The 17,109-nt window shown below is 44.9% G+C and overlaps 1 protein-coding gene across 1 annotated transcript in view; it reads left to right on the top strand.

Annotated features, from left to right (window-relative positions):
• Positions 1-2,901: 2,901 nt before the first annotated feature.
• The window catches only part of LOC138292876 (uncharacterized), a 35,880-nt gene continuing 21,672 nt past the window's right edge, over positions 2,902-17,109 (top strand). The window contains exons 1-3 of the mRNA XM_069231723.1: positions 2,902-5,694; positions 9,377-9,992; positions 11,866-11,965. Of these exons, the coding sequence (XP_069087824.1) occupies positions 2,998-5,694; positions 9,377-9,992; positions 11,866-11,965 (3,413 nt within the window). The 5' untranslated portion in view covers positions 2,902-2,997. The remainder of the gene's footprint in view (positions 5,695-9,376; positions 9,993-11,865; positions 11,966-17,109) is intronic.

Here is a 17,109-nt window from a genome sequence, read left to right on the forward strand (position 1 = left end):
CGCCGGATTTGCTGTGGTTTTTTTTACGCAAATCCGGTGCAAACTTGTTTGAGTCATTTAGGCGTTCCAGGGCATAAAATGACTCTAAGGCCTTTGCGCCTTATTTATACTCCTGTGCAAAAATGACGCACTGGAGGGGGAAGGCCTTAAAAAATGATTCTAAACCAGTTTAGAGTCATTTTTTAACGCCTGGGTCAGGGCAGGCATTAACGGACCTGTGGGCTCATTTCCATGGTCTCTGGCCCATCTACGGTAAGTATTATTTTTTTTAAGTGGCATAGGGGGGTCTAACTTGCCCCCCCTACATGCCATTGTGCCCAATGGCCATGCCCAGGGGACAGAAGTCCCCTGGGCATGGCCATTGGGCAGGGGGGCATGATTCCTGTCTTTGCAAAGACAGGAGTCATTTCCATGGGGGTTGTGCGTCAAAATATGACGCTAGTCAGGTTTGAGTCAATATTTTTTACTCTAACCTGACTTGCACCATTCTATGACGCACAACCCCCATTCTTCCCTACGCTGCCCGGATAGAGTCAATTATTTAGACGGCTAATGTCATTCCATAAATAAGGCGGCCAGCCTGTGCGTTGGAATGGCGTTAGCCGGTGGTAAACTTTTTAACCCAAATCTGCGCTAGCGCTGATTTGCATCAAAAAGTACAAATATGGGCCTTTGTTCTTATGAATATTAGGCAAGATATAGTGGTTCTTTCTTGATAAGGAAGTCTGTCCTTTTTACGTTATCCACCAGTTATCAAGGCCTCCTTGTACCAGAAACGCTATTACTTCCGTCACCTCAGGTGTCAGCTCTTTTTGTAGCTTTTTGTAATGTAGGGGATTGCCCAGGAGTCTCTTGCACTCTGCGTGATACATTTCTTTGGGTAGGATCACTGTTCCTCCCCCCTTATATGATCCTTTTATAATCAATGTCTTATCTTGTTTTAGATCTTGCAGTGCCTCTTTTTCTGTCTTGCTGAAGTTCTGAAATCTCCTCTCATGTTCTGTGTAATAGATCTTAAACCCAGGTCAACAGCCTGCTCAAATATAGCCACCTCTGGTGGTAATTCTTGGATAGCCGGAGTAAATGAAGACTTTTTATTGAGACCTATTTCTTCCCCTGTAGAGAAAGGCTTGTAGTCTGATCCTGCGGAAAAAAATCAGCTATTTCAAGTATCAAGCAAAAGAGATCCCATTTTGGAGTCGGGACGAAACCTAGCCCTTTATTAAGGAATCTTTTCTGGATCTCAGTAAGGAACTTTTTACTTTGATTAATGGTTTTATCAGTTATGGTCGGCTTGTCCTAGGTTGGGTTTCCTTTGAATTTTGTGTTTTCTCTCCTTGTTCTATGTCCTTCCACGAAACCCTCTGGTCTCTGTTCTGCAACCTACCCCCTCCCCCGGCCTCACTCTAAAAAAGGTCCATTTGTGGGGGTATTTGCATGGGAAGGCTGGTTGGGACCAAAGCACTGCTCAGAAGCCCATGGCTGGTCCGTTTAATTGTCGCGCTGAGTCCATCATGGGCCTCTTTAAGCAGTTGAAGACACTCCTTGGCCCTTTATCTCACTCTTGCAGGTTCCTCCTGTCGCCCTTGGTGATAGGATTTCTGTCTTTCTCTCCCTCTTTCTTTCATGTTTGTGTGTTTTGGCCTCAGGAAATGTATGATTAGGAAAAATAAGTGACGGCTCTCAACCATACGTGCTGGTGGCTGCCACCAGCTCAAATTAAGCACTGTGTATGATAGACTGAAGGAGCTGGAAGAAGCCAGAAGTGGAAATCAAAGAAAACTGAAGTCTAAGGGGTGTAATTAATGAAGTATGGATTGTGTTGATATAAAAAATCATCATATGGGGACTTGATGAAGGGGTTACAATCATATGCACAACTGCTTTAACATGTAGTTTAAACAAGATTATGTTGGAAGAATTGTGGTCATGCTAACATTAGCTAATGTAGACCTTGTTTTAAAAATGGTTAATGGTATCTGCAGCCATCTTTCAGCATGTAATTATTTGTGTTTCTGTCTTACCCTGCGCACAGACTAATCATGAACAAGAAAATTTGCAAAACATGTTTATGAAATGTAACATCACTTTCTCAAGTACAAAATGATGTTTTTTTCCTTTGGAGTTCTGTAGTACACTGCTCCCCTAACAGTCAATTTTCGACTGCCTCACCTATTGGGACCATGGTGTGATTTTTGATAAGAGCTTTTCCCAGTATATTAAGTAGAGACATTTCTATTAACAGGTGTCTGAAGGCCACCAAGGATATGCACTGCATTATGTGAATGTGTACAAGAGTGCTAAATAATGTGACTTCTGAAAATATAATTTCTTTAACCTGATTGGCTTGTGACTCTTGAACAATTGTACTGAATCATTCTCATTTGACTATTAGAAAGCAGCACCATGTTGATCTGACCTCGGATTTATTTCTTTAGAGCTGAACCATGCATGTTCATTTTTTGCATTGGATTCTCAAATTCATGCTATTATTTGATTTAAATAACTGAATTGACTTCTAACCATTTATTTTGTCTTCTGTAAATCTTTAAATCTTTAATAAACCTTAATGATTTAATTTTAATATCTGTCTCCTTTTCATTGTATAGCCTAATGTGCTTTACAATTTTCATTGAAATTTAGCTGACCAGATCCATTTGAAGATTAGTACCGATCGAGCGCATCACAAGCACTTTAAAATTGACGTATTAGGAAAAAAAGTGCTATCACAGGCCTAGGGGCATCCGGGCATCCACTCTCAGCTGGGACCGGAAGAAGCTTCTGCGTTACACTGGATTGCATTGTGGACACGCGTTTAGGCACCTTCTCCGACCCGCCACTAAGACTGGGTTGTATACAAGCAGACTGGAGTATTGTAGAGAATACACTCTTGAAGGCCTTTACCTACTCCTTAGGGATGCAGTGAATCAGCGTGCACGGTGGGGGACCCGCCCCTAGTTTCCATCGCGCGCTCCTATCCAGCTTCGACGCACGCACATGAGCAGAAACCTACAGTCCACCTTAAGCGCCTCTGTCGCGCGGCGCGTCTCTCGGCTCCACCTTAAGCGCTCGCGCCGCCCGTCACAGTCTGTCCTCTCGACTGCTGGTGCCCAGGGATGGGCGCGTGGAGGGTGCGCGCGGGCAGGCGGCGCGTGCAGCGCTAGAGGCAGCGGCTCGCCCGCCCGTCCGGTTGTGTCTGCACTCTGTACGGTCCGACCGAGTACCGCCATGGCCGGCCCCGCTCCGCTCCCCCCGGCCTCCCCCGGTTCCCCCAGCGGCTCGCGGCCGCGCTACGAGGAGTGGATCCTAGAGACCATCGACTCACTTCGTTCACGGAAAGCACGGCCGGACCTGGAGCGCATCTGTCGGATGGTGCGGCGCCGGCACGGGCCAGAGCCCGAGCGCACCCGGCAGGAGCTGGAGCGCATGGTACAGCGACGGGCCGTGCTGCGGGTTAGCTACAAGGGCAGCATCTCATACCGCAACGCGGCCCGCCTGCAGCCACCGCGCCGTGCCCGAGGAGGGGGCAAGGCGGGAGCGCCGGATGGGGTGGGAGGGGGAGGGAGCACTCCAAAGCAAGAGGTGCAGGGACTGGGGAGCCCCACGCAGGAGCAGGAGGAGGGAGGAGGAAACGCCAGACAGGGGCAAGAGGAAGTGGGGAGCCCCAAGGACACGAAAATAAAGGTGCCAGAAGAAGAAAGTTACAAACATGGTAACTTTGGGGTGCTCGACGGTGGGAGTCCGAAGGAGGTCAAGTTTGGAGGATTAGGGAATTGGAACCCGATTGATGACAGCCGTGGGGTGCTAGGAGGAGGCCCAAAGGAAGGGACTTTTGGAGGGTTGGGGGACGGGCCGCCCAAGGACGGATTGTCCTGGGTGCACGGGAGCCCCAAGGATGGCACCTGTGGAATGTTGGGGATGGGAAGCCCAAAGGGCGCCCTGTTTGGGGCGCAGGGGTTTGGGGTCCCAAAGGATGTGCTTTGGGGCCAGGGGTCCGGGAGCCCAAAGGATGGGAAGCCGGGGGAAGGGATCCCAAAGGGACCGACTTCTGGGGTGCAGGAGCCAGAGAGTCCCAAGGATTTGAGGTTTGGGGAGCAGGGGTGTTCGGAAACCAAAAATGGGAAGTTGGGGGGACGGAGCCCCATCGAAGAGAAACTTTGGATGCAAGCAGAATTGAGCCCCAGGGAAGTGGCATCTGGGATACAGGGGGGGTGGTGCCCCAAGGATGGGAGACTAGGGAGCATCAAGGATGGGAAGTTTGGGGTGCTGGGAGGGCGGAGTCCAAAGGAAGTAGTTTCTGGGATGCAGCGGGAATTGAGTCCCAAGGATGGGACGCTTGGGGTGCAAGTGGGAGTGACCTCCAAGGACACAGTGTCTGGGGTGGCGAGGGAAGTGGGCCCTCGGGATGGCCATCTTGGGGTTCAGGGGCGCAGGAGCCCCAACAGTGGCAGTCTTGGAATGCAGGGAGACTTGGGGCTCAGGAATTGGAAGCTTGGAGTGTTAGAGGCAACAATCCCCAAAGATGGGAAGGTTACAGTGGTGGAGGGACGGAGTACCAAAGAAGTAATGTTGGGGAGCAAGGATGGGTCTCGATGGGGGCCGGTGGAAGTGAACACCAAGGAAGGGAGGTTTGGGGACCTGGTGGAAGTGGCGTTTGGGGTTCAGGACAGACTTGGGATGTTTGGAGAGGACAGGTGTGTGATCCAGGAGAAAGCTGGCATGTTGGGGGAGCTTGGAGTGCAGGACAAGCATGTACTACGAGAGGGGATACATGGAATACTGGACAATCGGAGTCTTGGGTTGCAGGGAGCACTTGGAATGTTGGGGGAGGGGAGCCCCAAGAACCTGAGTTGTGGAGTGCAGGGGGATGGGATTTCCAAGGAAGTGGGTCTGTGGGAGGCGAGCCACAGGCAGATGGGGAACCTCATCTCTGAGTTTCAAAGCAAGGGAAGCGCCAAACATATGGAGAAGGGGGTGGCAGGATTTGTTGGGAGGGGAAGCCGCAATGAGCTGGAGAAAGGGGCACCTAAAGAGATGGGAAAGGATAGTGACAGAGATGTGATTAAAGGTTTGAAGAGCATTGAACCAGGTGGTAGAAATGAAAATGGTCTCGTAGAGGAGTGCCAGGACTTAATAGCGAAAGATAGTCCTAGATTGAGCCCTGCGGTGGAGCATGCAGAGGAAAGTTTTGAGAGCCAGGATAGTATGCTTGGTGAAAATACACCTCGTTGTCATGGAGAGTCGAAGGTACACAAGGAGGGGAGTCCAGGGTTGCTTAAGCATGGATCCCCTGCGTCTCCAGATGATAAGAGCTTGGGGGTCATTGGTGGGCAGGTGAAAAGCCTTCGACGGTTTAAGCGCGGTACATTGGGACCGGAGGAAGAAGAACCACCAGTCAAAAAGTTGCGTACAGAAAGCCCAGAGCCTGGTGGGGAACGAAGCAGGAGGAGCCTTGGAGCAGCATCCATCACCGAGGTGCCACTTGCGCCCACCACCCGTAGTGGAAGCAGACGCCCACTCTGCAGTGCACCTGCCCCACGAGTAGAGCGCCTCACTCGCGCCCGTGGGCGTTGGCAGCAAGAAGAAGAGCGGGTGCGCCCACAGCGGAGCCGAAGCCGTCCTGATAGGAATGCTGGACGGCCTCAGGAGTCTCCTGGGAGTTCATCCCAGGGTGGTAGAGCCACCCGGAGCAAGGTGGGTGGTTTTGGAGCGTGATATGGTCAATTCATCATGTGTGGTTGATGGTCTTGGTTACAAAAAAGTTAATGCAGGGTTTCTCTCGTAGACATCTCATTCAGCTTCTAGAGAAGTCTGACTGGATGTGCAAGCTCCTATGTTTTTTTTTCTCTCTCAGTTTATGAACTGCACTGCTATACTTGACATGACCCACCAAGCGCTGTAGCCAGTTTTGTTTGTTTTTTCTTTCCTCCTGCTTCAGTATCAAGGTTTGTGCCCCATTTATTGCTTGGGCGAATTTTAGAAGCACCAAATTAAAAACCGTTGTCCTTTCTTGTCATGATGAAAAGTTTGTGCTTGTTTTGCTGAGGTGTTCCTGCCGTATCCTGAAAGCTCTATGCTCGTCCAGAGGAACACACCTCTCTAGGACTTTGTCTCCGAAGGTTGATCCTGATCCTGGAGACATTTAATTAAAAATAGAAAAGTACTGACTGTTGGATAAAACCCCTCTTGAATGAGATAAATCCGGTTACACCTGTGTACGTGAGTTGTGCAGAAAACTATAGTTATCACACTTGTTTGCTGCTAATTTGGTGGGGAAAGCGTTGAATGTTTTAAAATCATTGAATTCAACAAAAGTCTCTAAGTCTGTGTAAGGCTTTGACTTGACCAGCTTGCTGAGAGACCATGTGGCCATATTCTGGTTCACATGAGGTTGCCAACGTTCTTCTACTCCCAAGAGCACATTTTTACTTATGTTTGTACCGGTACCGGAATGTTGGGACACTTAAAAGCAGATGATGCTCTGTGTCTAGGACATTCTTATTTGTGCCAGTGATTACCGGCTCCTCTTTCCTGTACATGGGTAAGTAGCACTTGTGATCAGAAGCCTATGAGAGCCATGTAGCTCTAGGCATAGTTAATCCCCTGGATAGACTGTGAGTCGACCACCTACACGTCATCTCTAGGCTAAGGGAGCTCCTTGGTGGACTTTGTTTCTGCAGCCAGAAAGATGACTCCCTACTGTCACAGTCCTGTTTTACTGGTAAGAAAATAAGACATTGAAAGAACAATGGGAGAACATAATTGTTTAGCAAACGTTTGTCTCCATATTTACATTCTTTGTCCAATTTTGGAGTGACAGTGTAACTTCTGAGTGAGTTAATCGTCAAGAAGAGCTAATAATTGTCCAGGGTAGAACAGTGATGGGAGAACGCCCAGTGAGAGTTCTTGCTGTAAGGCTGCAAATCTGGTTTGGAAGGCACTTTTTTCACACACTTACGTTTTGTCAATTGTTATTAATAATAATGGCTTGGTGGGGCAAATTCTTCCACCACAGTGCAAAACTAGCTCTTGCTCAGGGTGAACATTTTTCTCAGAGACAGCCTTACTACCCCTTGGTGCAGAATCAATATAGAAGGCTACTTCATAGAAAGCATATTGGGGATCAGCAGTATTAGGAAAGCAGTCAGTACATCTCAGCCTTAGTGAAATAACAATTTCAGTTAAAGCAATACAACGAGAAACTAAATACATTGTTTTTATACACACTCCTACAGATCTTACAGTTTCTCTTCACATTTTAAAGGAAACCCATGCACTGAAAACGTGATTCTCAATGCACAGTCACTGTACCCAGCAGAGGAAAAATAAGGGGAACGGCACAAAAACACAGATTTTTCTGCAAGTAACAACCCACTTTATGGCATCCTTTTTACAGTGGTCAAATATTCAACCACAATGTTTATAAAACCAGCTTTTCCACATCCTAGAAGTACTAAGACCTTGGCGCTTAAACTATAAAGTGATTGTGGCATGCCTGTAGGATAAAAGTTATTCACAGAAGCATGGTGTTGGTAATATCCAAGATGTTATACACCCAGCTACTTAACAGAAAATGGAAGTATCACTGCTACGTCTGAAAGAACAACTTTTTTCTGTAATTGAACATAACCATTCAGAAAAAAAAGCCTTTGTTACTTTTTTTCTAGTTGTTGGCAAGCATGTTCTTAAGCATTGGGGTTGTGCTCGATTTTAAGACTGTCATGAATCCCTAGCCTTGAATGAAACACCATCAGCAGTCATTGTTAAAGATCCAACCGTACCGGCGGTGTCACAGAGGGTATTTTGCCTCAGTCCATACTCTCCATGGCAGAGGAGTCTTCAATGCCAATGAAAAGGAGTCACTTAAAACTGCTTCTGCTCCAGTGGCAGGTGTTTTTGTGAGGTCGTGTCAGACTTTTTAAGTTGTTCTTCTGACCTCTCCTTCCTGTTTTTTGGTTAACGCTGCTGAGCAGATTGAATTCAAGGTAAATTGAAATTCATGATACAGTCTAAAAGAGTGTTTTTTTTGTGGAAAAAATATGCAGACATTGAGTTTACTCAGCTTGCTCGTTTATAAACGAGGGAAATATTTGTGGCCCAGAATTTGTTTCAAGATGACAAATTATAAATCAAACAGAGGGCCTCCTTCTGTGTACTTTTTTCTGTTGCTTAGAGACTAGTGCTTCAAAAAGAAGGTAACACGTTTGCTGACATCCAGTTGTCCTACACCGCCACAAACATATGATGCCACAACATCTAAAAGGGAATGTAATGCCTCTCTTTTGGAAACAAATGGGTGAGATGTGAGAGAGTTATCCGCCAAAAGCAGGCATACTAAATATTTTGCCTGTCTGAAGGCCACACCGACATTAAAGCTCACCCAGTCTTCAAGCATGTTTTCAAAAGACTTGAAACTGCCTACTGGGCTCATTCTGTTAGATAATACCCACCTTGGGGGCTTTGCCTCTTAATGTTATTGGCAGCAGTGCGGGGAGGATTAGTCTTGGGGTAGTTACGTTGGCTTTATTCCACTGCACGTGTCACATTTGTAGATTTGGGGTATAAGGCTATTCTTGATTCTCATGATGTGCATCAGTCTATCTCTTGGCTGGGTTCAGGAAAATTTGTTGAGCATAGGCCACCCCATTTAGATTGTTGGTATTTGTTAATTGAATTCTGCAGATGACTACTTTCAGGTATTTGAAGCACCACACTAAATTGGCCCCAATTGTTTTATGTGTCTTTATGAGTCTTGAATGAAGCCCAACAGAGCACCAAATATTGCACCATCGAACATTAGATATAATCAAAGGAAACTGAGACACCTGGGCTAGATTAGTATATACATTTATGTTTCCTTTGCACTGGGGAAGGTAGTGGATGCTGATATTAGGTTTAAAGAGGCATTGTACAGATCAATCCAGGGGTCAGCTTGACAAAAACGAATAGCCTGGAGGTATCTGTGATGACCAGGGGTAGTGTTCCAGAACCGAGTGCATGCTTTGAGGATTCATTTTTGCATGTCCTTGTAATGTTGTTGCATCCCAAGCTGAGCTGTGCCTTGGCTCTGTGTGCTTAGGCAGCGATTTGAGTTGGAGTTTGTTGGCCAAGTACTCGGTATTCTTCTAGAGTGGCAACCTGGAAGATGATTCATTAGAAAGAGTGCCTCTGTGGGGATGCCAATGGGAGTGCAGTTCCTGTCAATGTAGTTATGTAATATCCCCTGGCTCTGGGTTTGTTTTGAATCAAGAGTAATATTGCTTGTGCAGTCCTTTTAATTAGTTTTGTCTGTAAGGGATGATTTACCTCTCCCTAGACAAATGTTTACAGATAAACTATGCTACTCACTTGCTATAATACTATTTTGTTTATACAGAAAGTGGAAGAGGAGCAAACAAAGGAGGAAGAGGACGTATCAATGCTTTCAGAGGGCTCTGAAGTTCCAGATGCTGAAAATGAGACTGAAAACTGTGTGGAGGATGACAGCACGAAAACACCTTTTGATTCTGCCGAACCAGAACTCGATCAGGACACAGAGCTCCCCACAGGCAAGGATCCGTGTGAGCAGGACAATAAAATGGAATGGAGCAGCACAAATGGTCCTGTAGCCACAGATACTGAGCAAGGGTCCCATGTCGAGAAATCTCTCAGCAGCTATGCTGCTGGTCAGCATCTTTCAGAATCGTCAGATAATACCTGCAGCAGCGATAAAAATGAGTGCATGTGCAAAACGCACACCTGCCCTCACAATAACTGCGAGCAAGAGTGTGTCGCCACTCTTTTATCTATAGTCAAGAACACTAATGGGTGTACCACCAACGTTGGTGCTTTGGATAAGAACTCAAGCGTGTTTGACACAATCTGCCCAAGAGTGAAACGTGAAGAAGGATGCAACACAAGCGTTTGTCCCTTGGGAGAATGCGCTGTCAAGGCTGTACCTGTGGAAACAGTTAAGCTTGAAGATGACGCTGGTGAACCAAGAGATTGTGAAGGTAAAGTGATTGTGAAGGTAAAATTTGGAGTGTGCCCCTCACTGCTAAACAACAGGTGATGTGAGACTAGTAACCGTTGGAATTGGATAAGTGGCAAAACTAGCCTCTTCAGTCTTGGATCCGGACAAGCTCTAGAGGTGCAAAATAGGGCAAGACCATTTGCAGTGTGGCATATAAAGTTTAGTGTGAGAGCCGAGTGTAGATATTGTGTTACCAGTGTTCACTCGTCATGAAGTGACAGATTTCAGTTTATGAAAGATTGTAGATTGACTGACTCGAGTTAGCACCAGAGGAATCTTTGGCAGATGAATGATCTGAATTACCACCCCTGTGAAAATTCAGAGCATTGGGTCACTGGGTGTGTTGAGCATGGGACAGCTGCTTCTAAATACAGTCCCCTTCAAGCAGAGGTTTCTACAGATGGCTTCTCAATGTGGCTACAAACCACTAATGAATAGATAGGGACAGGGTAGAGGGGTCAATGAATATTAAAGAAGAACTTGAGCAAGGGTCATATAATGAATTACTGCCTTGAAAAATCACTGCAGAATATAGATTAAAAGAAGTGAAATATTGCACCAAAATACAGTTTGTAAGAAAACTGTAATCTGAAAAGGTTTGAGCCAATGCGTTTAGATCTTCAGCATTGGAAAAAAAAAAGTATTGAAATGCCACTGCAATGCAAGCTAGGGTTTCTGTGCCTGTTGGCTGCTTTGTGAGAAGATGTGCCGCTGTAAAAGGTTTTGTTCATATTTATTTTTTTACTCTTTTTCTATGGTAGAAAACATAAGATTGGAGTAGCAATACGGTTTTTCATGTAATCTCACTAAAGCAATGGCATGACTTTAATTAAGCCCCTATAATTAATTCGCCCACTTCTATAGGGCCTTTAAGGCCCTATAATTAATGATCTCACATTTCCATTTGTACATGGGTTTTTGTACGGATAAATACAAGTAGAATACCATAAATTTTCCTGTGTATCTTTTTTTTAAATATGGTTAAAAGCAGACATTCGTTGCATTTTGGAGCGCTTTTAAATGCTGTCAGTCATGACTGACAGGCCAGTTGCTGCCCCAATTTACTGATGGGGAAGTTAAAAAAGATTCCTAATGAGACCTGTACAGCTGTAGGTATGCACAGTGTGCATATTTTCATCTAGGTAATGCTTTATCATCTGGTGGTGGTCATAGCATTGAGATCTGTCAGGCGGTGAAGTAAGAGTGTACGTTTGTCGGTTGAATAAATACTGAAACATGCTAGTCTTAGCTTAACTTCGTTAACACAATCTAAATAAATACAGATGGACAACTAAAACATAGATAGCATACTACCGGTATCCCTACTCAGATACTCTAGTCTTTGGAGTTTATTTGATTTCCAGTTTTCCATTAAATACGTCGTCTTGTGAAAGTTAGGTTTCTGTTTGCCAACTCACACACACTGACAAAATGCCTGCAAGAGCTGCCCTGATAATTACTGTGATGGGCAGTTCATCTCACAGGGAACTGGCTTTCTCTCTTTCACCTGGGATTCCAGTACAGGTACTGCAAGCAGGAGAAACTAGTCAATATGTGATACCTGCACATGCAGTAGCTGATTTATCTCATTTTTGTTCCTCCAGAGAAGGCAGGTTGAGACAGGCATTTAGTAGCATGCAACAAAAGGAGTGCATTTGGGACCACGGTCCTGTTAACGCAAAGTCAGTTTTGTGAGGGGAATGTTAATTGACAGTCCCATTGCTGGTCACCAAGATTTGGCTGTGGTGTTTTCACACTTTCTTAGTTGAATAAAGATAGCATTTTGTGATTAATCTAAATCTTAATTGTGGAAAAGGGTTGATGAGTTATGTTTTACTTTTTTGTTTTTTTAGCTTCTCTTGGAATTGAAGGAGTGGAGCCTCATTTACCTATCCGTGTGTCTCCGGTGACACCAATGGTCCTGACTATGGATAGAACCAATTACAAGAAAATGTATGTATCGTTTTAGTAACATTATTGCTTACTGAAAAAGTATTGATTTAAAAACGTAAATTGCTTGTGTTATCCTCACTGAAAGGTTTACCTTTGGGCAGGATGGCACAATAACCAGGCAAGTAAGAGAGCAAAAGGCCGCTTTATTGGACAGGTATGCAGACTCATTAACGTAACAAAACATTGTTATAACTAACCTGGCCTCACTAATACAATGTAACAACCTGACATCCCCACCCATAAGGCATTTCCCACCCCACAATAACCAACAGTGCCCCCAAATCATTCAACTATTCATTCCTACTGATCACCTTCCTTCCTATGCTGCCTTCCAGAAGCCCACCCCCCCCCAACCATCTGTCCCTGCATTCTGTGAATCGCACTTACCCAGCCATGGCCCCAACCCTTCCGTCCTGTCTTGCACTTGATTCATTTACTGCCCCCAATCAAAAACCCTTTCCAAGGTGTTTTTCTTGTCCCCCTTTTTGACCTAAACTTGTTAAAAGAAATGTTACCATAGGGCTATCGTTAAAACAGTCCTTCCTTCAGTGAATAGTGAAAAGAAAGTTAGATATTGAGCCTTCAATTAGTCGTGTAGGGGGTGTAAGCAAAGGATTTTTTTTATTATGGGCTGCCGCCTTAACAGCCTCTCATCAGTAACTGATCACAATAATCCACTTTGAATCCACGTGACAGGTTAATCTAGGCTGTTGCTTAAACAGCCTTATAGTCATCCTTGTATCTTTAGTAATTGAGCCAGCTTGTCTTTGAGCTCTAACAGGTACAGCTCATTCCCCATAAAAAATTATCAACTGCTGCATACCCTAATGCACCCCTCCATACTCATCTAGGAACAAAAGCTGTTCATTTGACTCTCGTACCGCACCATGATCTGCTAATGGTGTTTAAATCTTTTTTCATACCCTTTATGATTTCCAGTCCTGACTCTCTTACTATATCGGTTTCCCGCAAGTGTAAGACTAAAATATCAGGACAGTTCCTTTTAATCACAAGCTGAGATAATGTTGATAACACATCTCCCCTGATCTTGCTAAGCAGGACAGTAGCTCCCTTACTTGCTTGGTCTGTCTTGGAACGAGCCAGAAAGATCTTAATAGACTTACTTTCGAGCCTGACATGTTGAACTGCAAGCCCATCACCTCCCCCCCACCCCCCCCAATAGTTCTGAAATAAATGATTCAAAGAACATCCAAATCATGCAAAGTGAGAATAACTTCCAAATACGATAAACATACTACATGTAAAATTGAAACCAAGTTCTTTAACTTAACTATTATAATTGGTTCCCTTAGTAGCTTCTTTTGTTGACGCTCTCTAGACTAACCTACTAGAATTTCCTCTTCCAACTCACCTGCATTTGGTTCGTAACCCTAAAACATCTTGCTATAGAAGGCAATACCAGACAGTTTCAAGCTATAGTAGTTGCAGAATTTTTATTTTCAATATTAGGCAATAGAAAAGCAATGACTTCCTTTGTAGACCTTCAAGGGTATTAGGCCTAAAACACACTCCAGTTCCTATTAATTCCTCCCAAGCTTTATTGTAACTGAGTCTTGTGCTCGCATTGATAGATTTTTCAACGAGGTCAAAGATTCTCATTCTGCCAGGTCCCAAACTTCTTGGGGAACGACTCTTTTCCCCAGATCTGCTCCGGGTGCTAAACCACTGAATCTCTGCCACTGCGAACGAGGTAATGCGTCCACAATGTCATTCTCATGACCTGGTACATGCCTGGCTTTAAGTTCAATGTTAAACAAGAGGCAACTTAGCATGAACCTTTAAGAAGCCTTCTACCCGTGACTTTCTGTCCATTAACCAGGTCTACCACTGGGTTGTTGTCAATGTGGATAAGGACAGATTAGCTAAATGTTTTCCTCAAACTGATAAAGCCACTGACAGTGGAAAAATTCTAAAAAGGCTATGCTCCGTCCTTCATTTTTTTCTATGGCTAGGCCACTGTTCAGCATACCACTTACTGTCTCAAGAGGCCAAAACCTGAAGCACCAGCTGCATCAGAATTCATTACCGAAGAACCACAGAGACATTGCTTTGAAGTTTTGTAGACAAATTAACTAATCTTTAAGATGCACCTTCCATTGCAAAACCTAATCTGCGACAAAAAGCTCTACCTGCCCTTACAACACAAGCAAATTTAGATGCCCTAACTATTGCTGTAGCTGTTTGAGTTGCATCTTTTTTGCAGCCAAAGCTAGCCTCAATAAGTCAACCAACTCTTGAGCTTTAGCAGGGGGTAGTTTAGCTTCCATTTGACTGTATCCAACTGTATGCCCAAAAATACTAATTGAGAGCTTGGACCTTCTGTCTTCTCTGGTGCCAAAGGAACACCAAATTCTTCAGCAACTATCTCAAACTTCTGCAATGCAACCTCACACTCTTGTGTACCTGCTTTACCTACAGAGTGTCATTCAGGTAGTGAGTGACTCCTTCATGACCACATTGAAATATGAGGCACCATTGTAGAAAAGAACTAAACAGTTCAAATAGCCTGCGTGAAACTGCACAGCCCATCGGTAAAACTTTGTCAACATAAAACTGCTCCTGAAAGGAAATATTCAATGTAAAATCTACTGGGTTAACCAGAAATAACCTAAAAGCAGATTTAACATCACACTTCGCTAACTGCACTCCTACTCCAGTTCTGAAAATTAGTGCTAGTGCTATGCCTGAAGAGAGCAAACTGAACTGCAGTGCCCTCTTTTACAATGAAATCATTGACAGAATTGCCTTCAGGCCAAGCCAAATGATGAATTAGCAGAAATTCACCAGGCGCTTTCTTTGGAACAACTCCTAGATCCGGCAAAGGCCAAGTATTAAATGGGCCAGCAATCCTACCTTCTGCAACCTCTTTAATTTTGCTTCAACTGCCTGATGCTGTGCTGATAGCACGTTTTGAGCAAAACACTTGCTCCTGGGTCCTTCATAACCCAACCTAAAACCAAATTCAAAACCCCAAGATAAGGCCTTGCAAAATCCCCTGTTAAAAGTCCAGCATGCCCCTGTTGTGTTGTGCCGAATCCTTTGTTCCATTGCTGCTTCCCACCCCCCCAAATGGGCTTACCTTGAAAGGGCAAATAGGGCATAGCAAGACCGCTCGCTGTGTGCATAGTTGGTGGTGGCCACTGTGGGTACATCCACTGAACCCACAACTGGTTATCAACCTCTCCCCATGGCATCTCAGGTGTCAAGACCATTCTCGCTCTTAACTCATTGTAATGAAGCCAACCATGCCCTCCGAATTCTGCGAATGCTTCCCTTATAGTATCCATGTTTTTAAACAAGGATACCGTCCTATCAGGATATGTTTCACAATAGACACCCACAAATAGAAAATCGCTGATGTCCAAGTATCAATGTTAGTGTGAACCCTTGGTCTCCTCGCTAATTCCCAGACTTCCTCCCTAAACCCTTCTTTTGCCTGTAGTTCTCTGTGCAACAGTTTGTAGACATCCACAGATTAACCTTTCGAGATTTTTTCATTTGTTTTGTTAGATAAATGGGCTCTTAAAGGCCTGGACACACACATTTATGGTAATATGCGCTATTCCAAAGAAGTGTCTTTATCCTGCGATTCAACAAACTTTTTGACTGACCTTGTGCTACCACCAACATATCCTTCTCTTGCAATGTATCTTCCTTACCTTCTTTATTCAGTTGGACAGACTGTTCCTTATGAACTTCCTTGCTTTTCTCACTCAGATTGCCTCCTGTAACCACTTCAGTACTTACCCCTTTGTCCACCCCCATAAGCCCAACACCTATTCCAGCTTGCGCTCTAAACCCCAACCTTTCCACCATTGTGACTCACCTGTCCTTAACCATTGTGGTTGTTTGCTACTCTCTAGGCGTCCCTTTCTGTTGTGATACTGTACCATTGTCTTCTTATTGGATACTTGCTCTGGAATAACTTCATCCTGTGATATTATAGTAGCAGAAACATGGTCAGAATACCGCCCCACCCCTTACTTTCTCATATCCATGGTCATCTGCTATTGCCAATGCGGAATTTCTCCCTCCTCCAATTCTTTTTCAACGTCATTGTTGGAAAATCTAAGAGTCATCATAATCCAACTCTCATTCCTTGCCAATCTCAGCCTTATCACCACTCATACCACGACACTCCCCATCACCCACCCCACCATCATAATTTTTCTAATCAATATGCATAGTGGTTTTCTGTTCTGTTGAAGAGATTGTACTCCTCTGTGTCAGAAAGGTCACCTTTGACCTCTCCCACCCTTCTTGCCAGGTTGTGGAGGCCGTTTCAAACCTCTCTGGCTGCCAATCATCACAGCTTTCGAACTTGTGTGGTCTTGTCCCTTCATTGCCCAGCAGGTCGCACCAAAGTGTGGGGTGTACCCGGTCCCTCCCTGCCTCGCAGATTTCTGATCCGCTTCTTCATCATCTGAAATCCATATCCACTTACCTCCTCTTTCGTGCTGCTGAAAAGTAGGCTATATTTCAATAATGACTGTCCAGCTGACCTTTCGTTTGTAGCTTGAAACATTACCTCCTTATGTCCCGTCATCCCTTGTTTCTGTGTACACGGTATCTCATTTTGTTTCATGTCCGTTAAAGATCGTTCATTCATTATAAAAGTGGATTTATCAGATTTTTGTGGCCGCTCTAGAATCTCCTCAAGAATATCGTGCCCCCCTGTGTGCTGTTTGGTGTGGGTAATATGGACTAAAAACAGATCAATCCTTGCGCGTGTGCAGTCTGTCATCCCTTTCATTGCACCTACCTCTAAGTGTGCTTGCGATGTGAAGAACGTGTGAGCACACTGCTGCCCCCTGCTCATTCAGCCCCATCTCTGCACTATGCGAAGTTGGAGCTGATGCCGCTCTGGGTTCCCGCTTTGGAGTTCCAAGAGTGTTTGATATTATACGTACATAAGTAGACAGGTGAGCCGGAGGCTTTTTTTTTTTTTTTTTTGCTCTGCGCTGCTCGCAAACACTGACCTAAGGTTCTGCAGTACTTGGGTACTTGGAGCCACATAGGCCTCCTGTAGTTCACCTTCAGACCCACCTGCTAATATTTCACTACCCTGCTTTGAACACGCTGTTTGTTGCAAATGCTAAGGTTTGACCCTAACTTTGGCACGC

The sequence above is a fragment of the Pleurodeles waltl genome, chromosome 4_2 (assembly GCF_031143425.1).
Source record: "Pleurodeles waltl isolate 20211129_DDA chromosome 4_2, aPleWal1.hap1.20221129, whole genome shotgun sequence".
NCBI lineage: Eukaryota > Metazoa > Chordata > Amphibia > Caudata > Salamandridae > Pleurodeles > Pleurodeles waltl.